General features: G+C 49.9%; 1 protein-coding gene across 2 annotated transcripts in view; it reads right to left on the bottom strand.

The window, feature by feature from the left end:
• The window catches only part of GCKR (glucokinase regulator), a 100951-nt gene that overhangs the window by 47524 nt on the left and 28601 nt on the right, over positions 1-24826 (bottom strand). For both annotated transcript variants that reach the window (XM_073672895.1, XM_073672893.1), the window contains exons 8-12: positions 9172-9225; positions 8694-8788; positions 7511-7616; positions 7151-7266; positions 6910-7008 (exon numbers count right to left, since the gene is read on the bottom strand). In XM_073672895.1, the coding sequence (XP_073528996.1) occupies positions 6910-7008; positions 7151-7266; positions 7511-7616; positions 8694-8788; positions 9172-9225 (470 nt within the window). The remainder of the gene's footprint in view (positions 1-6909; positions 7009-7150; positions 7267-7510; positions 7617-8693; positions 8789-9171; positions 9226-24826) is intronic.

The raw sequence follows: 24826 nt of genomic DNA, 5'->3' as shown, positions 1-24826 counted from the left end.
CTACAGAGCACCGCGGGGTCACACCACACACAGGAGCTACAGAGCACCGCGGGGTCACACCACACACAGGAGCTACAGAGCACCGCGGGGTCACACCACACACAGGAGCTACAGAGCACCGCGGGGTCACACCACACACAGGAGGCTACAGAGCACCGCGGGGTCACACCACACACAGGAGCTACAGAGCACCGCGGGGTCACACCACACACAGAGGGCTACAGAGCACCGCGGGGTCACACCACACACAGGGGGCTACAGAGCACCGCGGGGTCACACCACACACAGGAGGCTACAGAGCACCGCGGGGTCACACCACACACAGGAGCTACAGAGCACCGCGGGGTCACACCACACACAGGAGCTACAGAGCACCGCGGGGTCACACCACACACAGGAGCTACAGAGCACCGCGGGGTCACACCACACACAGGAGCTACAGAGCACCGCAGGGTCACACCACACACAGGAGCTACAGAGCACCGCGGGGTCACACCACACACAGGGGGCTACAGAGCACCGCGGGGTCACACCACACACAGGGGGCTACAGAGCACCGCAGGGTCACACCACACACAGGAGCTACAGAGCACCGCGGGGTCACACCACACACAGGAGCTACAGAGCACCGCGGGGTCACACCACACACAGGAGCTACAGAGCACCGCGGGGTCACACCACACACAGGAGCTACAGAGCACCGCGGGGTCACACCACACACAGGAGGCTACAGAGCACTGCGGGGTCACACCACACACAGGGGCTACAGAGCACAGCGGGGTCACACCACACACAGGAGCTACAGAGCACCGCGGGGTCACTCCACACACAGGAGGCTACAGAGCACCGCGGGGTCACACCACACACAGGAGGCTACAGAGCACCGTGGGGTCACACCACACACAGGAGCTACAGAGCACCGCGGGGTCACACCACACACAGGAGCTTCAGAGCACCGCGGGGTCACACCACACACAGGAGCTACAGAGCACCGCGGGGTCACACCACACACAGGAGCTATAGAGCACCGCGGGGTCACACCACACACAGGAGCTACAGAGCACTGCGGGGTCACACCACACACAGGAGCTACAGAGCACCGCGGGGTCACACCACACACAGGAGCTACAGAGCACCGCGGGGTCACACCACACACAGGAGGCTACAGAGCACCGCGGGGTCACACCACACACAGGAGCTACAGAGCACCGCGGGGTCACACCACACACAGGAGCTACAGAGCACCGCCGGGTCACACCACACACAGGAGCTACAGAGCACCGCGGGGTCACACCACACACAGGAGCTACAGAGCACTGCGGGGTCACACCACACACAGGAGGCTACAGAGCACCGCGGGGTCACACCACACACAGGAGCTACAGAGCACAGCGGGGTCACACCACACACAGGAGGCTACAGAGCACCGCGGGGTCACTCCACACACAGGAGCTACAGAGCACCGCGGGGTCACTCCACACACAGGAGCTACAGAGCACCGCGGGGTCACACCACACACAGGGGGCTACAGAGCACCGCGGGGTCACACCACACACAGGAGCTACAGAGCACCGCGGGGTCACACCACACACAGGAGGCTACAGAGCACCGCGGGGTCACACCACACACAGGAGGCTACAGAGCACGGCGGGGACACACCACACACAGGAGCTACAGAGCACCGCGGGGTCACACCACACACAGGAGCTACAGAGCACCGCGGGGTCACACCACACACAGGAGGCTACAGAGCACCGCGGTGTCACACCACACACAGGAGCTACAGAGCACTGCGGGGTCACACCACACACAGGAGCTACAGAGCACCGCGGGGTCACACCACACACAGGAGCTACAGAGCACCGCGGGGTCACACCACACACAGGAGGCTACAGAGCACCGCGGGGTCACACCACACACAGGAGCTACAGAGCACCGCGGGGTCACACCACACACAGGAGCTACAGAGCACCGCCGGGTCACACCACACACAGGAGCTACAGAGCACCGCGGGGTCACACCACACACAGGAGCTACAGAGCACTGCGGGGTCACACCACACACAGGAGGCTACAGAGCACCGCGGGGTCACACCACACACAGGAGCTACAGAGCACAGCGGGGTCACACCACACACAGGAGGCTACAGAGCACCGCGGGGTCACTCCACACACAGGAGCTACAGAGCACCGCGGGGTCACTCCACACACAGGAGCTACAGAGCACCGCGGGGTCACACCACACACAGGGGGCTACAGAGCACCGCGGGGTCACACCACACACAGGAGCTACAGAGCACCGCGGGGTCACACCACACACAGGAGGCTACAGAGCACCGCGGGGTCACACCACACACAGGAGGCTACAGAGCACGGCGGGGACACACCACACACAGGAGCTACAGAGCACCGCGGGGTCACACCACACACAGGAGCTACAGAGCACCGCGGGGTCACACCACACACAGGAGGCTACAGAGCACCGCGGTGTCACACCACACACAGGAGCTACAGAGCACCGCGGGGTTACACCACACACAGGAGCTACAGAGCACCGCAGGGTCACACCACACACAGGAGCTACAGAGCACCGCAGGGTCACACCACACACAGGAGCTACAGAGCACCGCGGGGTCACACCACACACAGGGGGCTACAGAGCACCGCGGGGTCACACCACACACAGGAGCTACAGAGCACAGCGGGGTCACACCACACACAGGAGCTACAGAGCACCGCGGGGTCACACCACACAAAGGAGCTACAGAGCACCGCGGGGTCACACCACACACAGGAGGCTACAGAGCACCGTGGGGTCACACCACACACAGGAGCTACAGAGCACCGCGGGGTCACACCACACACAGGAGCTACAGAGCACCGCGGGGTCACACCACACACAGGAGCTACAGAGCACCGCGGGGTCACACCACACACAGGAGCTACAGAGCACTGCGGGGTCACACCACACACAGGAGGCTACAGAGCACCGCGGGGTCACACCACACACAGGAGCTACAGAGCACAGCGGGGTCACACCACACACAGGAGGCTACAGAGCACCGCGGGGTCACTCCACACACAGGATCTACAGAGCACCGCGGGGTCACTCCACACACAGGAGCTACAGAGCACCGCGGGGTCACACCACACACAGGAGCTACAGAGCACCGCGGGGTCACACCACACACAGGGGGCTACAGAGCACCGCGGGGTCACACCACACACAGGAGCTACAGAGCACTGCGGGGTCACACCACACACAGGGGGCTACAGAGCACCGCGGGGTCACACCACACACAGGAGCTACAGAGCACCGCGGGGTCACACCACACACAGAAGCTACAGAGCACCGCGGGGTCACACCACACACAGGAGGCTACAGAGCACTGCGGGGTCACACCACACACAGGAGCTACAGAGCACCGCGGGGTCACACCACACACAGGAGGCTACAGAGCACTGCGGGGTCACACCACACACAGGAGCTACAGAGCACCGCGGGGTCACACCACACACAGGGGGCTACAGAGCACTGCGGGGTCACAGCACACACAGGAGGCTACAGAGCACCGCGGGGCCACACCACACACAGGAGCTACAGAGCACCGCGGGGTCACACCACACACAGGAGCTACAGAGCACCGCGGGGTCACACCACACACAGAAGCTACAGAGCACCGCGGGGTCACACCACACACAGGGGGCTACAGAGCACCGCGGGGTCACACTACACACAGGAGGCTATAGAGCACCGCGGGGTCACACCACACACAGGAGCTACAGAGCACCGCGGGGTCACAACACACACAGGAGCTACAGAGCACCGCGGGGTCACACCACACACAGGAGCTACAGAGCACCGCGGGGTCACACCACACACAGAAGCTACAGAGCACCGCGGGGTCACACCACACATAGGAGCTACAGAGCACCGCGGGGTCACACCACACACAGGAGCTACAGAGCACCGCGGGGTCACACCACACACAGGAGGCTACAGAGCACCACGGGGTCACACCACACACAGGATCTACAGAGCACCGCGGGGTAACACCACACACAGGGGCTACAGAGCACCGCGGGGTCACACCACACACAGGAGGCTACAGAGCACCGCGGGGTCACACCACACACAGGAGCTACAGAGCACCGCGGGGTCACACCACACACAGGAGCTACAGAGCACCGCGGGGTCACACCACACACAGGGGGCTACAGAGCACCGCGGGGTCACTCCACACACAGGGGGCTACAGAGCACTGTGGGGTCACTCCACACACAGGAGCTACAGAGCACCGCGGGGTCAGACCACACACAGGAGCTACAGAGCACCGCGGGGTCACACCACACACAGGAGGCTACAGAGCACCGCGGGGTCACACCACACACAGGAGCTACAGAGCACTGCGGGGTCACACCACACACAGGAGCTACAGAGCACCGCGGGGTCACACCACACACAGGGGGCTACAGAGCACCGCGGGGTCATACCACACATAGGAGCTACAGAGCACCGCGGGGTCACTCCACACACAGGAGCTACAGAGCACCGCGGGGTCACACCACACACAGGAGCTATAGAGCACCGCGGGGTCACACCACACACAGGAGCTACAGAGCACCGCGGGGTCACACCACACACAGGGGGCTATAGAGCACCGCGGGGTCACACCACACATAGGAGCTACAGAGCACTGCGGGGTCACACCACACACAGGTGCTACAGAGCACCGCGGGGTCACACCACACACAGGAGGCTACAGAGCACCGCGGGGTCACACCACACACAGGAGCTACAGAGCACCGCGGGGTCACACCACACCCAGGAGCTACAGAGCACCGCGGGGTCACACCACACACAGGAGCTACAGAGCACCGCGGGGTCACACCACACACAGGAACTACAGAGCACCGCGGGGTCACTCCACACACAGGGGGCTACAGAGCACCGCGGGGTCACACCACACACAGGGGGCTACAGAGCACCGCGGGGTCACACCACACACAGGAGGCTACAGAGCACCGCGGGGTCACACCACACACAGGAGCTACAGAGCACCGCGGGGTCACACCACACACAGGAGCTACAGAGCACCGCGGGGTCACTCCACACACAGGGGGCTACAGAGCACCGTGGGGTCACACCACACACAGGAGCTACAGAGCACTGTGGGGTCACACCACACACAGGAGCTACAGAGCACCGCGGGGTCACACCACACACAGGAGCTACAGAGCACCGCGGGGTCACACCACACATAGGAGCTACAGAGCACTGCGGGGTCAGACTTCTTGCTGTACTGTTTACTATGAGCTGCTGCCCCCTTCTGGTTCTTGTTATAATTGCAGTAGTAATCATTTGTTTTTCTCTGCTGACACCTTCTGGTCATGTTTGGAAACTACATTCCCTATATTTACTTTAGTTTAGTACATTTTGCTGCCATCTGGTGGTCAATGTTGTTTACAACAGTAGAAGTCTATGTTGTTCTGCCGCCACCTTCTGGTAGTTTGTAGTATTTCCACGCTCTGCCTTTTACTGGCGTCTAACTTTGCTTTCTCATTGCCCTTTACGGGCTTCGGATGTATGTGCGAATAGGGCCATAGACTATAATGCGGCCAGAAGAACAAACGTGCGCTCTGACGTCCATGATGTCTCTTGTCTGTCACGGTGGTGGTGTAATGGTGTAAAAAATGACGTTTTTTCTCTATTAAACTCATAAAAAGTAAAATAAAACTGTAACGCTGAGGCCGTGTTCACACGTAGCGTAAGTACTTTGTTTTTTCAGCATGTTTCCTGCAGTATTTGCTGCGTTTCTTTTATTCCTTTATTTGACGCGTTTTTGGTGCAGATGTGACGCAGTTCTTATCTTTGATTCTGCTCTTAAAAACGTCTTTTTTTTCTTATGTTTTTTTTTTTTTCAGATTCCACATAGAAAACCACAGAGGAAAAAAAGCCCCTAAAACCGCAGAGTTCAGCGGCGTCTTCAGACCACAGGGGGCGCCGTTCTCATGGAATCACATCCACTTTACTAGGACATTTGGACCGTGTTCACATGTAGCGTAAATGCTGCGCGTTTTCTGATATATTTTTTTTGTACAGAAATTCTGCGTTTAACTGTCCAATCAAAGTGGATGTGATTTCGTGAGAACGGCGCCCCCTGTGGTGTAAAGAGGGTATTGTGGAGTTTGGTGCAGAAAACAAAGAACGCCGGATGGTTAGAGACTCACGGCCCCCCGTCCATCCGCCAGGGACCACCCACCAGAGACCCAGGAATCCATCCGCTCATCTCTAGTCCTAACTGTCCCGGATACAGCGGACAGTCCTGGATTGGGGTCCCCGCCGTCTGCTGAACGTCCCTCGCTGCCACCGCCCCTGACAACTCCTCCTGCTGCATAATTTGTCCTTCAAAAGTTTGGAGGCATGGGTAACGTGTCTCCTTCTGGAGAGTCACATGCCTGTGTATGGAGACTTATAGGCCATGCAATGTTCCATAGGGAAATATGGATTGTCTTGCCTATAAGTCTCCTTACACCGGCATGTCATTCTCCATAAGGAGAGACCTTACTCTTAGGCCCCCCTGTCAGAGGCTTTTCAAAAGCCACATCAGACCACCTGCTTTGCGCTGAGGAGGGGCAATCCCTCCCGAAACACATGTCTGCAAATAGAAATTCTGATATGGCTTTTATCCCAAGTCATGTGACAAGGCTCGCGAAAGGGTCGATATTGAATTTTTAGGATTGCTACTTCCACGAGGTGGCGCTAGCGTTCACATCCTCTTCCTCACCGAGGAGGCGATTTGCATACTGTGCTTTTTACTTTGCAGGTAGAGAACATGTGTGCTGCCATCTGGTGGTGACTTGTGATAGCTACACGTTTTCCACATTTGCAGTAAAGGCCTCTCATTACCTTGTCGCTGATTGCTTGAGGAGGGCAGCGATCTTCTTGCTGTGGGAATAGGTCACCTTGTGCGCTCTCTCGTACGTACGGAGGATTTCCAGCAGACACCTGCGTGTAGACAGAAGATGCCGTGACCCTCTAGAGTGCAGGAGGGCTTTATATTTTTACCAGTGCGAGCCCATTACCAGTGCGAGCTCAGCCAGGGGGCTCCGTCCACCCCTCATACTCACAGCACATGCCCCTCACTCACTTCTCGGTCACCTCCACTTCGGAGCTGGCCTTGTGTGCCGCCAGGAACAGGGTCTCCAAAAGGATCTTGCTGGCGCTCCCACCCTTCATACGTGAAGACCCGCAGAGACCTTCAGGCTGTGACACAGGGAAATGAAGAGGAATCCTTTATGCCGGTAACGCCATGAAGTACAGAGATGAAGAGGGAAGGTCTTCATACAAGACACAAGGAGGAATTCGTAAGTCAGCGCGGATGCAATATTATAACCGAGCCATCCATGGACCATTGTAACATGAACGAATTGTGGACTGCCGCTACTGTACACGGACAAACATGGAACCAGAGGTCTAAGCGGTCAAAGTCTTGGTTGTGTGCACTTACCCCCACAGCAGGGTTCAGGACGAATGCTCGCTGGGTGTCCTGGAGGTTCTGTATCTGCTCTGCCACTTGCCGAAATGTGGAGTTCCAACCTTCAACCCTGTCATTCCTTGGAAGTAACATGACTAATGAGAAGCTGCCTCCTGAGGTTGCCAAACCCTGGTCATTTATTTAAATGATCCTGAAGAATTCACCTAAAAGACTCCAGACGCCTCATCATCCCACCCACCATCCGGACACCTCATCCCATCAGACCCAAGACACCTCATCTCACCAGACTAAAAATCCATCATCCCACCAGACCACAGATACCTCATCCTAACAGACCCATGACACCTCATCCCATCAGACCCAAGACACATCATCTCACCAGACTCCAGATACCTCATCCCACCAGACTAAAAATCCATCATCCCACCAGACCACAGATACCTCATCCTAACAGACCCATGACACCTTATCCCATCAGACGCAAGACACCTCAACCCACCAGACCCTAGACACTTCATTCCACCAGATCCCAGATACCTCATTCCAGCAGACCAAAAATCCATCATCCCACCAGACCTTATCCCGTCAGACGCAAGACACCTCAACCCACCAGACCCTAGACACTTCATCCCACCAGATCCCAGACATCTCATCTCACCACATCCCAGACACATCCCCTCCCAAACCCTAGTCACCTCATACCGCAGAATTCCCTGACAATACATCCCACTTGACTCTCAGACACCTCAACACACTAGTCAACTCTTCCTACCAGAATCCAGACATCTCTTCCCACTGGATCCCATGACAATTCATCCCACTGGATCCCCTGACAATTCATCCCACTTGACTCCTGTATAACTCATCAACTGTTTCCTGGATACATTATCACACTGGGCCCCAAACACATAATCCCACAGGACCCTGGACGCCTCTTCTCACCGGACCCCAGACACATCATCTCACCAGACACCTCTTCCCACCAAGGCCCAGACAACTCATACCACCAAATCCTGGAAACTCATCCCACTTAAGTTAAATACACCTCTTCCCATTAGACCCCATATACCTCTTCCTACCAAACCCTGGACATCTCATCTTACCAGATTCTGGGCACATTATTATTCCAGACCCCTCAAACATCACCCACCCATATGTGTTTGTTTTAACCTCTGACCATGCACACTTCACCCACCTGGCCATGGAGACTGTATTAAACCCTACAATGACCGGCAGGAACACATCCAGGTTCTTCAAGCAGAAGTCCAGCTGACCAGCGATGAATGGAGCCTGTAAAGACAGGACAGAGAAATGACCACCATGAAGTCATCAGAACATCAACCAGTCTACCAGATGAAGAGAACTACCAGCCGTCACAAGTTACATGGAAGATGCCAAGACTGTGGGTCGGAAAACTTTTGCAATTAATTAGAATTTCAGTGGCAGATAAATGCTGAGTATTTGCGGGTGGGGGGTTATTATATTTAGATCAGGGACCCCCCCTCCTCCAAGGCGACCCCTTAATAATCTGTATCCTGGAGAATGAGAGCAGTTTTAGTTAGCGTCTGTTAAATAATATTCCGATCGGCCCATAGTAGGATGTAGGGTGTCGTCTCAGAGACATCAGAGAAGGGCAGAGAATCCGGTTAGTAGGTAGGCAGCGAAGTACTCACGGACAGACTGCAGGAGATCCCTATAAACACCACCTTCTTCTTCCCTTCACAGACCTAGAAACACAGGAACATCATGAGGATGAGACTGAAGGAAGGAGAAAAGGAAGAAGAGTAGGAGGAAGTAGAAGATAGATGAAGAGAAGTGTGAAACAGGAGAGTAGAGATGAGCGGTGTTCGACTAGAACTGTTCGCCAATCTCAAATTCGAGCAGTTTTGGGCGGTGTTCGAGTTGTTCGACGAACCCGAACGATTTGCAAAAAATTCGGCTGTTCGAGGTTATGTTCGATAACTGTTCGTGCACCAAAAGCGTGTCCTGCATGTCTGGCGCTATTTAGAGCACCAATCATGCAGGGATTGTCTGCCACTCACTGTAATGCCACAGCCATGGTGGTTGTGGCATTACAGTGATTGCCCAAATCGATGGGAACAGTGCCAACAGTGAAACATGAAAAGCCGGCAATTCAGCAGCGGCATAGACCGGTACCCGACAATTTATAACCGAAAGAATAGAGCTTCACACATAGATTAGATAGATAGAAACATGTCAGTCACATATATACGAAGTACAGTGATAGTGTTGCTTACTGTACTTGTCATTTAGTATTAAAATAAAGGATTTATTATTAAAAAAATTGGCGTAGGGTTCCCCTTAATTTTAGGCTCTAGCGGAGGTTAAGCAGACCGCTGGGGCAGATGTTTGAAGCCTGGGAAGGGGGTAATACCCACGGAGCTTCCCAGGCTACTAATATCAGCCCCCAGCTGAATACATAGCCTTTACTAGCTATTAAAATGGGGGACCCCCCCAAAAAAATGACGTGGGGTCCCCCCTAATTTAATAGCTAGCAAAGGCTAGGCAGACAGCTGGGGGCTGATATTAATAGCCCAGGAAGGGAGCCATGAATATTGGCCCCCTCCCAGGCTAGAAACACCAGCCGTCAGCCGCCCCAGAAATGGCGCATTCATAGGATGCGCCAATTCTGGCACTTAGCCTCGCTCTTCCCACTGCCCTGTAGCGGTGGCAGTGGGGTAATAGGGCTGGGGTTGATGTCAGCTTATAATGCCAGCTGACATCAAGCCCAGGTTAGTAATGGAGAGGCGTCTATAAGACACCCCCATTACTAACCCCATAGTCAAAGTTAAAAAAAACACAAACACCCAGAATAAAGTCCTTTAATTGAAATAAAGACACAATTCTTTATTGTTCTAAATTAAACCATACTTACCATCACGCCCATTCCAGCTGAAGCCAACGATCTCCTGCAATAAAAGAAAAATAATAAAGCAACATCATCCTTACCTTTCCATGGTTCCCACGACAGCTTCAGCTCTGCTACATCGAGATGACAGGCTGGACCGCAGCAGAACGCTGCCATCCAGCCTGTCATCCCGCAGACACTGAGAAGCGCAGGCATGCTTGCGCTGCTCAGCGTCTCTCTGTGACGACATCCAGATGAGCCGAGTTCATGTCCAATGAACTCGGCTCACCTCATGCACGTCACTGACAGCGTGGGAAAATTCTCACGCTGAAGCGGTGAGTGCAGGAGAATTCTCCCACGCTGTCAGTGACGTGCATAAGGTGAGCTCATGTCCAATGAACTCAGCTCACCTCCTGCACGTCACTGACAGCGTGGGAGAATTCTCCTGCACTCAGCGCTTCAGCGTGAGAATTCTCCCACGCTGAAGCGCTGAGTGCAGGAGAATTTTCCCACGCTGTCAGTGACGTGCATAAGGTGAGCTCATGTCCAATGAACTCAGCTCACCTCCTGCACGTCACTGACAGCGTGGGAGAATTCTCCTGCACTCAGCGCTTCAGTGTGAGAATTCTCCCACGCTGAAGCGCTGAGTGCAGGAGAATTTTCCCACGCTGTCAGTGACGTGCATGAGGTGAGCCGAGTTCATTGGACATTAACTCGGCTCATCTGGATGCCCTCACAGAGAGACACTGTGGAGCGCAAGCAAGCCTGCGCTTCTCAGTGTCTGCGGGATGACAGGCTGGATGGCAGCGTTCTGCTGCGGTCCAGCCTGTCATCTCGATGTAGCAGAGCTGAAGCTGTCATGGGAACCATGGAAAGGTAAGGATGATGTTGCTTTATTATTTTTCTTTTATTGCAGGAGATCGTTGGCTTCAGCTGGAATGGGTGTGATGGTAAGTATGGTTTAATTTAGAACAATAAAGAATTGTGTGTTTATTTCAATTAAAGGACTTTTTTCTGGGTGTTGTGTTTTTTTTAAATACTTTACTAGAAATTCATGGTGGTCATGTCTAATATTGGCGTGACCCCATGAATTTCGGGCTTAGGGCCAGCTGATAATGCCAAGCTGGCCCTAACCCCTTTATTACCCAGTGAGCCACCGCATCAGGGCCCTGGATGAGTTGGGTACAGCGCCAGAAGATGGCGCTTCTATGAACGCGCCATTTTCCGGGGTGGCTGCGGACTGCAATTTGCAGCGGGGGGGGCCCAGAAAGCTTGGGCCTCCCTGCGCTGCGGATTCCAGCCCCCAGCTGCCTAGTTGTACCTGGCCGGACACAACAATATAGGGAAGCCCTTTTTTTCTTAATTATTTCATGAATTTCATGAAATAATTAAAAAAAAAGTACGTGGGGCTTCGCCCTGTTTTTGTGTCCAGCCAGGTACAACTAGGCAGCTGGGGGCTGGAATCTGCAGCGCAGGGAGGCCCAAGCTTTCTGGGCCCCCCCCCCCGCTGCAAATTGCAGTCCGCAGCCACCCCGGAAAATGGCGCGTTCATAGAAGCGCCATCTTCTGGCGCTGTACCCAACTCATCCAGGGCCCTGGTGCGGTGGCTCACTGGGTAATAAAGGGGTTAGGGCCAGCTTGGTATTATCAGCTGGCCCCAAGCCCAAAATTCATGGGGTCACGCCAGTATTAGACATGACCACCATGAATTTCTAGTAAAGTATTTAAAAAAAACACAACACCCAGAATAAAGTCCTTTAATTGAAATAAAGACACAATTCTTTATTGTTCTAAATTAAACCATACTTACCATCACACCCATTCCAGCTGAAGCCAACGATCTCCTGCAAGAAAAGAAAAATAATAAAGCAACCTCATCCTTACCTTTCCATGGTTCCCACGACAGCTTCAGCTCTGCTACATCGAGATGACAGGCTGGACCGCAGCAGAACGCTGCCATCCAGTCTGTCATCCCGCAGACACTGAGAAGCGCAGGCATGCTTCCACTCCTCACTGTCTCGCTGTGACGGCATCCAGATGAGCCGAGGTCATGTCCAATGAACTCAGCTCACCTCCTGCACGTCACTGACAGCGTGGGAAAATTCTCCTGCAATCAGCTCTTCAGCGTGAGAATTTTCCCACGCTGTCAGTGACGTGCATGAGGTGAGCCGAGTTCATTGGACATGAGCTCACCTCATGCACATCACTGACAGCGTGGGAGAATTCTCCTGCACTCAGCACTTCAGCGTGAGAATTTTCCCACGCTGTCAGTGACGTGCATGAGGTGAGCCGAGTTCATTGGACATGACCTCGGCTCATCTGGATGTCGTCACAGAGAGACGCTGAGCAGCGCAAGCATGCCTGCGCTTCTCAGTGTCTGCGGGATGACAGGCTGGATGGCAGCGTTCTGCTGCGGTCCAGCCTGTCATCTCGATGTAGCAGAGCTGAAGCTGTCGTGGGAACCATGGAAAGGTAAGGATGAGGTTGCTTTATTATTTTTCTTTTATTGCAGGAGATCGTTGGCTTCAGCTGGAATGGGCGTGATGGTAAGTATGGTTTAATTTAGAACAATAAAGGATTGTGTCTTTATTTCAATTAAAGGACTTTATTCTGGGTGTTTGTGTTTTTTTTAACTTTGACTATGGGGTTAGTAATGGGGGTGTCTTATAGACGCCTCTCCATTACTAACCTGGGCTTGATGTCAGCTGGCATTATAAGCTGACATCAACCCCAACCCTATTACCCCCTGCCACCGCACCAGGGCAGCGTGGAAGAGCGAGGCTAAGTGCCAGAATTGGCGCATCCTATGAATGCGCCATTTCTGGGGCGGCTGACGGCTGGTGTTTCTAGCCTGGGAGGGGGCCAATATTCATGGCTCCCTTCCTGGGCTATTAATATCAGCCCCCAGCTGTCTGCCTAGCCTTTGCTAGCTATTAAATTAGGGGGGACCCCACGTCATTTTTTTGGGGGGGTCCCCATTTTAATAGCTAGTAAAGGCTATGTATTCAGCTGGGGGTTGATATTAGTAGCCTGGGAAGCTCCGTGGGTATTACCCCCTTCCCAGGCTTCAAACATCTGCCCCAGCCATCTGGTTAACCTCCGCTAGAGCCTAAAATTAAGGGGAACCCTACGCCAATTTTTTTAATAATAAATCCTTTATTTTAATACTAAATGACAAGTACAGTAACCGACACTATCACTGTACTTCATATATATGTGACTGACATGTTTCTATCTATCTAATCTATGTGTGATGCTCTATCTTTCTGTTCTAAATTGTCGGGTACCGCTGCTGAATTGCCGGCCGGCTTTTTTAAAGAGACAGTGCATGAAAACACTATTATTTTTTTAAATAAATCCTTTACACTAAATGACAAGTACAGTAAGCAACACTGTCACTGTACTTCATATATATGTGGCTGACATGTTTCTATCTATCTAATCTATGTGTGAAGCTCTATTCTTTCTGTTCTAAATTGTCGGGTACCGCTGCTGAATTGCCGGCCGGCTTTTTTAAAGAGACGGTGCATGAAAACACTATTATTTTTTTAAATAAATCCTTTACACTAAATGACAAGTACAGTAAGCAACACTATCACTGTACTTATTATATATGTGACTGACATGTTTCTATCTATCTAATCTATGTGTGAAGCTCTATTCTTTCTGTTCTAAATTGTCGGGTACCGCTGCTGAATTGCCGGCCGGCTTTTTTAAAGAGGCGGTGCATGAAAACACTAATATTTTTTTTAATAAATCCTTTACACTAAATGACAAGTGCAGTAACCAACACTGTCACTGTGCTTCTTATATGTGTGACTGACATGTTTCTATCTATCTAATCTATGTGTGATGCTCTATTCCTTCTTGTCTAAATTGTCGGGTACCGGTGTATGCCGCTGCTGAATTTGCCGGCCGGCTTTTTTAAAGAGAGTGTCTTCTGAGCAGTTTTTCAGCTTTTGGACACCTTTGCAGGTGTTTTCTATGTGTTTCTATGTGTTTTTGTTTGCCTGCCATTGGTTTTAACGGTGTTCGACGGTGTTCTAAGGTGTTCGACGAACAGTTCGACGAACAGTTCCTCGAACATCCCGGTGTTCGACGAACCGAACCGAACCCGAACACTACGGGGGTGGCTCAACACTACAGGAGAGGTGATGGAGAATGAGCCAGTAACCTGAGCAAAACCAAAGAGGAGGAGGAAAAAGAAGGAAGAGGAGGATATAAGAGACATGTTAAACAAGATAGAAAGCGAAAGATAAACCAGAAAACAAAGCAAGACCAAAGAGGAGGAAGGAAAAGGAAGAAGAAGGAACAGCAAGAAGGTGGAAAGGAAAGGGAATAGGAAAAAGAAGAGAAAGGAGAAGGAAGATGAAGAACAAGAAGAAGAAATAGAATGAATAGTAGGGGGAGGAGGGGATTAGGAAGAACAGGAAGAGTGAGATGAAGGAAGAAGTCGAAAAGAAGAAAATGGAAGAGGAAGAAGAGGGGGAGGAAAAGGAAGAGGAGGATATAAGAGAAGCAAAAAACAAGGGGGAAAATGAAAGATAAACTGGTAAACTAAGCAAGACCAAAGAGGACAAGGAGGAAGGTGTCACGCCTCTGACTCGCACGGTTAGTGGGTGCCGTCCTACTCACTATGCTCGCCGCTCTGCTTCTCCCAGCGTCAGGCAGTCTTGCTGAGCTACCTCTAGCAGAATTCCCAGCATTGCTACATCCTCCTTGTGCTGGAGAGTCTCCACCTGGCTAAAGGGAGGCACCGCTAGACTCTGCAAGAATTTAACCCGCTGTGTTATGCAGAGTTCTGCTTCCCTTGCCTATCCCCTGTCAGCAGGGGATATATTAGGCTGCTCCTGCCTCCACACCTTGCTTGAACTTAGGTTCTGTTGCAGTTAGTCTCCAGTTTCCTGTCATTCTTGTTTTGACTTTCCTGACACTGTCCTGCCTTGTTTACCCATTTTGTCTCATCTGCTCCTGACCCCAAATTCGTATTTGGAACCTGTATTGCCCGCCTTGACCTTGGACTGTCTTACCACGTCTCTGTCTTTGTCCTCTGTGCCTCACATTTCTGCCTTGAACTGCAAGTCAGCTTCTACAGGTCCGGGCACTGCCCTGGAGTGGCACCTGGTGACTACCCTAACGGTCCAAGCCTATTCTCACCATCAGAGGCCCCAATGAAGACCAGGTAGTCATTTAGTCACTCCAGCGTCCACACCCACCGCCATAACAGAAGGAAACAGAAGAGGAAGAAGAAGGGAGAGAAGGAAGAGGAGGAGAGGGAAGAGGAGGATGTGAGAGAATTAAAAATGGAAATGGAGAAATTAAGAATAGGTCAGTAAAATGAGCAATATCAAAGTGGAGGAGGAAGAAGATGGAAGAGAAGGAGGGGGAGGAGGATATAGACGGAAGGGGAGTGTATGAGAGAAGCGAAAAACAAAAAAGGAAAACAAGAGATTAAACCGGGAAACTGAACAAGACAAAGGAAGAATATAGAGAAGAAGAAGCAAAAGGAGAATAAATGGGAAGATAATGAAGAGGAAGAAGGAAGGAAAAGGAAGAGGAGAATATGAGAGAAGCAAAAAATGGGAGGGTGGGGGGATGAGAAATAAACCAGTAAACTGACAAGGCCAAACTGGAGAAGGAATAAGACAGGGATGTCAAACTCAAACACACAGAGGGCCAAAATGAAAAACCTGGACAAAGTCGAGGGCCAACCATTATATAGTAAACTGGGCCTCACATAGTCCTCCCTACAGTATAATGGGCCCACATAGTCCTCCATAGAGTATAATGGCCCCACATAGACCTCCATACAGTATAATGGGCCCACATAGACCTCCATACAGTATAATGGGCCCACATAGTCCTCCATACAGTATAATGGGCCCAACATAGTCCTTCATACCGTATAATGGCCTCACATAGTCCTCCATGCACTATAATGGGCCGACATAGTCCTACATACAGAATAATGGCCCCACATAGTCCTCCATACAGTATAATGGGCCCACATAGTCCTCCATACAGAATAATGGCCCCACATAGTCCTCCATACAGTATAATGGCCCCACATAGTCCTCCATACAGTATAATGGCCCCACATAATCCTCCATACAGTATAATGGCCCCACATAATCCTCCATACAGTATAATGGGCCCCACATAGTCCTCCATACAGTATAATGGGTCCCACATAGTCCTCCATACAGAACAATGGCCCCACATAGTCCTCCATACAGTATAATGGGCCCCATATAGTCCTCCATACAGTATAATGGGCCCCTCATAGTCCTCTATATGGTATAATGGCCCCACATAGCCCTCCATACACAATAATGGCCCCACATAGTCCTCCATACAGTATAATGGGCCCCACATAGTTCTCCATAAGGAATAATGGCCCCACATAGTGCTCCATATAGTATAATGATTGCACATAGTCCTCCATACAGTATAATACCCCCACATAGTCCTCCATATAGTAAAATGGCCCCACATAGTCCTCCATACAGTATAATGGGCCCAACATAGTCCTCCATACAGTATTATGGGCCTCACATAGTTCTCCATGCAGTATAATGAGCCCCACATAGTCCTCAATACAGTATAATGGCCCCACATAGTCCTCCATACAGTATAATGGGCCCCACAGAGTCCTCCATACAGTATTATGGGCCTCATATAGTCCTCCATGCAGTGTAATGAGCCACACATAGTCCTCCATACAGTATTATGGGCCTCACATAGTCCTCCATGCAGTATAATGAGCCCCACATAGTCCTCCATAAAATATAATGGGCCTCACATAGTCCTCCATGCAGTATAATGGCCCCACATAGTCCTCCATTCAGAATAATGGCCCCACATAGTCCTCCATACAGTATAATGGCCCCACATAGTGATCCATACAGTATAATGGCCTCACATAGTCCTCCATACCCATACAGTATAATGGGCACTGCATAGTCCTCCATACAGAATAATGGGGCTCACATAGTTCTCCATACAGAATAATGGGCCCCACATAGTCCTCCATACAGTATAATGGCCCCACATAGACCTCCATACAGTATAATGGCCCCACATAGTTCTCCATACAGTATAATGGGCCCGACATAGTCCTCTACAGTATAATGGGCCCCTCATAGCCCTCCATACAGTAAAATGGCCCCACATAGTCCTCCATGCAGTATAATGGGCCCCACATAGTCCTCCATACAGTATAATCGCCCCACATAGTCCTCCATACAGTATAACGGCCCCACATAGCCCTCCATTCAGTATAATGGGCCCCACCTAGTCCTCCATACAGTATAATGGCCCCACATAGTCCACCATACAGTTTTATGGGCCCACATAGTCCTCCATACAGTATAATTGCTCCACATAGTTCTCCATACAGAATAATGGGCCCACATATTCCTCCATATGGTATAATGGGTCCCACTTAGTCCTCCATACAGTATAATGGCCCCACATAGTCCTCCATACAGAATAATGGCCAAACATAGTCCTCCATACAGTATAATGGCCTCACATACTCCTCCATACAGAATAATGGCCCCACATAGTCCTCCATACAGTATAATGGCCCCACATAGTCCTCCATACAGTATAATCTCCCCACATAGTCCTCCATACAGAATAATGTCCCCACATACACCTCCATACAGTATAATGGCCCCACATAGTCCTCCATACAGTATAATGGCCCCACATAGCCCTCCATACAGAATAATGGCCCCATATACTCCTCCATACAGTATAATGGCCCCACATAGTCCTCCATACAGTATAATGGCCCCACATAGTGATCCATACAGTATAATGGCCTCACATAGTCCTCCATACCCATACAGTATAATGGGCACTGCATAGTCCTCCATACAGAATAATGGGGCTCACATAGTTCTCCATACAGAATAATGGGCCCCACATAGTCCTCCATACAGTATAATGGCCCCACATAGACCTCCATACAGTATAATGGCCCCACATAGTTCTCCATACAGTATAATGGGCCCGACATAGTCCTCTACAGTATAATGGGCCCCTCATAGCCCTCCATACAGTAAAATGGCCCCACATAGTCCTCCATGCAGTATAATGGGCCCCACATAGTCCTCCATACAGTATAATCGCCCCACATAGTCCTCCATACAGTATAACGGCCCCACATAGCCCTCCATTCAGTATAATGGGCCCCACCTAATCCTCCATACAGTATAATGGCCCCACATAGTCCACCATACAGTTTTATGGGCCCACATAGTCCTCCATACAGTATAATTGCTCCACATAGTTCTCCATACAGAATAATGGGCCCACATATTCCTCCATATGGTATAATGGGTCCCACTTAGTCCTCCATACAGTATAATGGCCCCACATAGTCCTCCATACAGAATAATGGCCAAACATAGTCCTCCATACAGTATAATGGCCTCACATACTCCTCCATACAGAATAATGGCCCCACATAGTCCTCCATACAGTATAATGGCCCCACATAGTCCTCCATACAGTATAATCTCCCCACATAGTCCTCCATACAGAATAATGTCCCCACATACACCTCCATACAGTATAATGGCCCCACATAGTCCTCCATACAGTATAATGGCCCCACATAGCCCTCCATACAGAATAATGGCCCCATATACTCCTCCATACAGTATAATGGCCCCACATAGTCCTCCATACAGTATAATAGGCCCCACAAATTCCTCAATACAGTATATTGGCCCCATATAATTCTCCATACAGTATAATGGCCCCACATAATCCTCAATAATGGCCCTACATAGCTTTCCATACAGTATAATGGCCCCACATAGTTCTCCATACAGTATAATGAGCCTCACATAGTCCTCCTTACAGTATTATGGCCCCACATAGTTCTCCATACAGTATAATGGGCCCGACATAGTCCTCTACAGTATAATAGGCCCCTCATAGTCCTCCATACAGTATAATGGCCCCACATAGTCCTCCATACAGTATAATGGGCTCCACATACTCCTCCATACAGTATAATGGGCCCCACATAGTCCTCCTTACAGAATAATAGCCCCACAAAGTTCTCCATACAGTATAATGGCCCCACATAGTCCTCCATACAGTGTAATCGCCCAACATAGTCCTCCATACGGTATAACGGCCCCACATAGCCCTCCATACAGTACATTGGCCCCACATAGTCCTCCATACTGTATAATGGGCCCCACATAATCCTCCATACAGAATAATGGGTACAACATAATCCTCCATACAGTAGAATGGGCCCCACCTAGTCCTCCATACAGTATAATGAACCCACATAGTCCTCCATACAGTATAATGGGCCCCACATAGTCCTCCATACAGTTTTATGGGCCCACAAAGGCCTCCATACAGTATAATGGCTCCACATAGTTCTCCATACAGAAAAATGGGCCCCACATAGTCCTCCATACAGTTTAATGGGTCCCACTTAGTCCTCCATACAGTATAATGGCCCACATAGTCCTCCATAAAGTATAATGGGTCCCACTTAGTCCTCCATACAGTATAATGGCCCCACATAGTGCTTCATACAGAATAATGGCCCAACATAGTCCTCCATACAGTATAATGGCCCAACGTAGTCCTCCATACAGTATAATGGCCCCACGTAGTCCTCCATACAGTATAATGGCCCCACATAGTTCTCCATACAGTATAATGGCTTCACATAGTGCTCCATACAGTATAATGGCCACACATACTCCTCCATACAGAATAATGGCCTCACATAGTGCTCCATACAGAAAAATGGATCCCACTTAGTCCTCCATACAGTATAATGGCCCCACATAGTCCTCCATACAGTATAATGTACCCCACATAGTCCTCCATACAATATAATGGCCCTACATAGTCCTCCATACAGTATAATGGACCCCATATACTTCTCCATAAATAATAATAGCCCCACATAGCGCTCCATACAGTATTATGATCCCACATAGTCCTCCATACAGTATAATACCCCCACATAGTCATCCATACAGTATAATGGCCCCACATAGTCCTTCATACAGTATAATGGGCCTACATAGTCCTCCATACAGTATAATCGCCCCACATAGTCCTCCATACAGTATATTGGCCCTACATAGTGCTCCTTACAGAATAATGGGCCCCACATAGTCCTCCATACAGTATAATGGGCCCCACATAGTCGTCCATACAGTATAATGTGACCACATAGTCCTCCATACAGTATAATGGCCCCACAAAATCCTCCATACAGTATAATTGTCCTACATAGTCCTCCATACAGTATAATGTGCCCACATAGTCCTCCATATAGTATAATGGCCCCACATAGTCCTCCATACTGAATAATGGCCCCATATACTCCTCCATACAGTATAATGGCCCCACATAGACCTCCATACAGTATAATGGGCCCACATAGACCTCCATACAGTATAATGGGCCCACATAGTCCTCCATACAGTATAATGGGCCCAACATAGTCCTTCATACCGTATAATGGCCTCACATAGTCCTCCATGCACTATAATGGGCCGACATAGTCCTCCATACAGAATAATGGCCCCACATAGTCCTCCATACAGTATAATGGGCCCACATAGTCCTCCATACAGAATAATGGCCCCACATAGTCCTCCATACAGTATAATGGCCCCACATAGTCCTCCATACAGTATAATGGCCCCACATAATCCTCCATACAGTATAATGGCCCCACATAATCCTCCATACAGTATAATGGGCCCCACATAGTCCTCCATACAGTATAATGGGTCCCACAAAGTCCACCATACAGAACAATGGCCCCACATAGTCCTCCATACAGTATAATGGGCCCCATATAGTCCTCCATACAGTATAATGGGCCCCTCATAGTCCTCTATATGGTATAATGGCCCAACATAGCCCTCCATACACAATAATGGCCCCACATAGTCCTCCATACAGTATAATGGGCCCCACATAGTTCTCCATAAGGAATAATGGCCCCACATAGTGCTCCATATAGTATAATGATTGCACATAGTCCTCCATACAGTATAATACCCCCACATAGTCCTCCATATAGTAAAATGGCCCCACATGGTCCTCCATACAGTATAATGGGCCCAACATAGTCCTCCATACAGTATTATGGGCCTTACATAGTCCTCCATGCAGTATAATGAGCCCCACATAGTCCTCAATACAGTATAATGGCCCCACATAGTCCTCCATACAGTATAATGGGCCCCACAGAGTCCTCCATACAGTATTATGGGCCTCATATAGTCCTCCATGCAGTGTAATGAGCCACACATAGTCCTCCATACAGTATTATGGGCCTCATATAGTCCTCCATGCAGTATAATGAGCCCCACATAGTCCTCCATAAAATATAATGGGCCTCACATAGTCCTCCATGCAGTATAATGGCCCCACATAGTTCTCCATTCAGAATAATGGCCCCACATAGTCCTCCATACAGTATAATGGCCCCACATAGTGATCCATACAGTATAATGGCCTCACATAGTCCTCCATACCCATACAGTATAATGGGCACTACATAGTCTTCCATACAGAATAATGGGGCCCAAATAGTTCTTCATACAGAATAATGGGCCCCACATAGTCCTCCATAGAGTATAATGGCCCCACATAGACCTCCATACAGTATAATGGCCCCACATAGTCCTCCATACAGTATAATGGGCCCGACATAGTCCTCTACAGTATAAAGGGCCCCTCATAGCCCTCCATACAGTAAAATGGCCCCACATAGTCCTCCATGCAGCATAATGGGCTTCACATACTCCTCCATACAGTATAATGGGCCCCACCTAGTCCTCCATACAGTATAATGGCCCCACATAGTCCTCCATACAGTTTTATGGGCCCACATAGTCCTCCATACAGTATAATTGCGCCACATAGTTCTCCATACAGAATAATGGGCCCACATATTCCTCCATATGGTATAATAGGCTCCACATAGTCCTCCATACAGTATAATGGGTCCCACTTAGTCCTCCATACAGTATAATGGCCCCACATAGTCCTCCATACAGTATAATGGCCCCACACAGCCCTCCATACAGAATAATGGCCTCACATACTCCTCCATACAGTATAATGGCCTCACATACTCCTCCATACAGAATAATGGCCCCACATAGTCCTCCATACAGTATAATGGCCCCACATAGTCCTCCATACAGAATAATGGCCACACATAGTCCTCCATACAGTATAATGGCCTCACATACTCCTCCATATAAGAATAATGGCCCCACATAGTCCTCCATACAGTATAATGGCCCCACATAGTCCTCCATACAGTATAATCTCCCCACATAGTCCTCCATACAGAATAATGTCCCCATATACACCTCCATACAGTATAATGGCTCCACATAGTCCTCCATACAGTATAATGGCCCCACATAGCCCTCCATACAGAATAATGGCCCCATATACTCCTCCATACATTATAATGGCCCCACATAGTCCTCCATACAGTAGAATAGGCCCCACAAATTCCTCCATACAGTATATTGGCCCCACATAATTCTCCATACAGTATAATGGCCCCACATAATCCTCAATAATGGCCCTACATAGCTTTCCATACAGTATAATGGCCCCACATAGTTCTCCATACAGTATAATGAGCCTCACATAGTCCTCCTTACAGTATTATGGCCCCACATAGTTCTCCATACAGTATAATGGGCCCGACATAGTTCTCTACAGTATAATAGGCCCCTCATAGTCCTCCATACAGTATAATGGTCCCACATAGTCCTCCATACAGTATAATGGGCTACACATACTCCTCCATACAGTATAATGGGCCCCACATAGTCCTCCTTACAGAATAATGGCCCCACAAAGTCCTCCATACAGTATAATGGCCCCAAATAGTCCTCCATACAGTATAATCGCCCAACATAGTCCTCCATACTGTATAATGGGCCCCACATAATCCTCCATACAGAATAATGGGTACAACATAATCCTCCATACAGTAGAATGGGCCCCACCTAGTCCTCCATACAGTATAATGTACCCACATATCCTCCATACAGTATAATGGCCCCACATAGTCCTCCATACAGTATAATGGCCCCACATAGTCCTCCATACAGTATAATGGCCCCACATAGTGCTTCATACAGAATAATGGCCCAACATAGTCCAGCATACAGTATAATGGCCACACGTAGTATACCATATAGAATAATGGCCCCACATAGTTCTCCATACAGTTTAATGGCCAAACATAGTTCTCCATACAGTATAATGGCTTCACATAGTGCTCCATACAGTATAATGGCCACACATACTCCTCCATACAGAATAATGGCCTCACATAGTGCTCCATACAGAATAATGGATCCCACTTAGTCCTCCATACAGTATAATGGCCCCACATAGTCCTCCATACAGTATAATGGACCCCACATAGTCCTCCATACAATATAATGGCCCTACATAGTCCTCCATACAGTATAATGGACCCCATATACTTCTCCATAAATAATAATAGCCCCACATAGTGCTCCATACAGTATTATGATCCCACATAGTCCTCCATATAGTATAATACCCCCACATAGTCATCCATACAGTATAATGGCCCCACATAGTCCTTCATACAGTATAATGGGCCTACATAGTCCTCCATACAGTATAATCGCCCCACATAGTCCTCCATACAGTATATTGGCCCTACATAGTGCTCCTTACAGAATAATGGGCCCCACATAGTCCTCCATACAGTATAATGGGCCCCACATAGTCGTCCATACAGTATAATGTGCCCACATAGTCCACCATACAGTATAATGGCCCCACATAATCCTCCATACAGTATAATGGTCCTACATAGTCCGCCATACAGTATAATGTGCCCACATTGTCCTCCATATAGTATAATGGCCCCACATAGTCCTCCAAACAGAATAATGGCCCCATATACTCCTCCATACAGTATAATGGCCCCACATAGTCCTCCATACAGTATAATAGGCCCCACAAATTCCTCCATACAGTATATTGGCCCCACATAATTCTCCATACAGTATAATGGCCCAACATAGTCCTTCATACAGTATAATGGGTCTCACATAGTCCTCCATACAGTATAATGGGCCCACATAGTCCTCCATACAGAATAATGGCCCCACATAGTCCTCCATACAGTATAATGGCCCCACATAATCCTCCATACAGTATAATGGCCCCACATAGTCCTCCATACAGTATAAAGGGCCCCACATAGTCCTCCATACAGTATAATTGGTCCCACATAGTCCTCCATACAGAACAATGGCCCCACATAGTCCTCCATACAGTATAATGGGCCCCATATAGTCCTCCATACAGTATAATGGGCCCCTGATAGTCCTCTATATGGTATAATGGCCACACATAGCCCTCCATACACAATAATGGCC

This window comes from Phyllobates terribilis, unplaced genomic scaffold, assembly GCF_046119375.1.
Source record: "Phyllobates terribilis strain yellow unplaced genomic scaffold, ASM4611937v1 Scaffold_3__8_contigs__length_932513732, whole genome shotgun sequence".
NCBI lineage: Eukaryota > Metazoa > Chordata > Amphibia > Anura > Dendrobatidae > Phyllobates > Phyllobates terribilis.
This window is presented reverse-complemented; position numbering and strand designations above follow the sequence as displayed.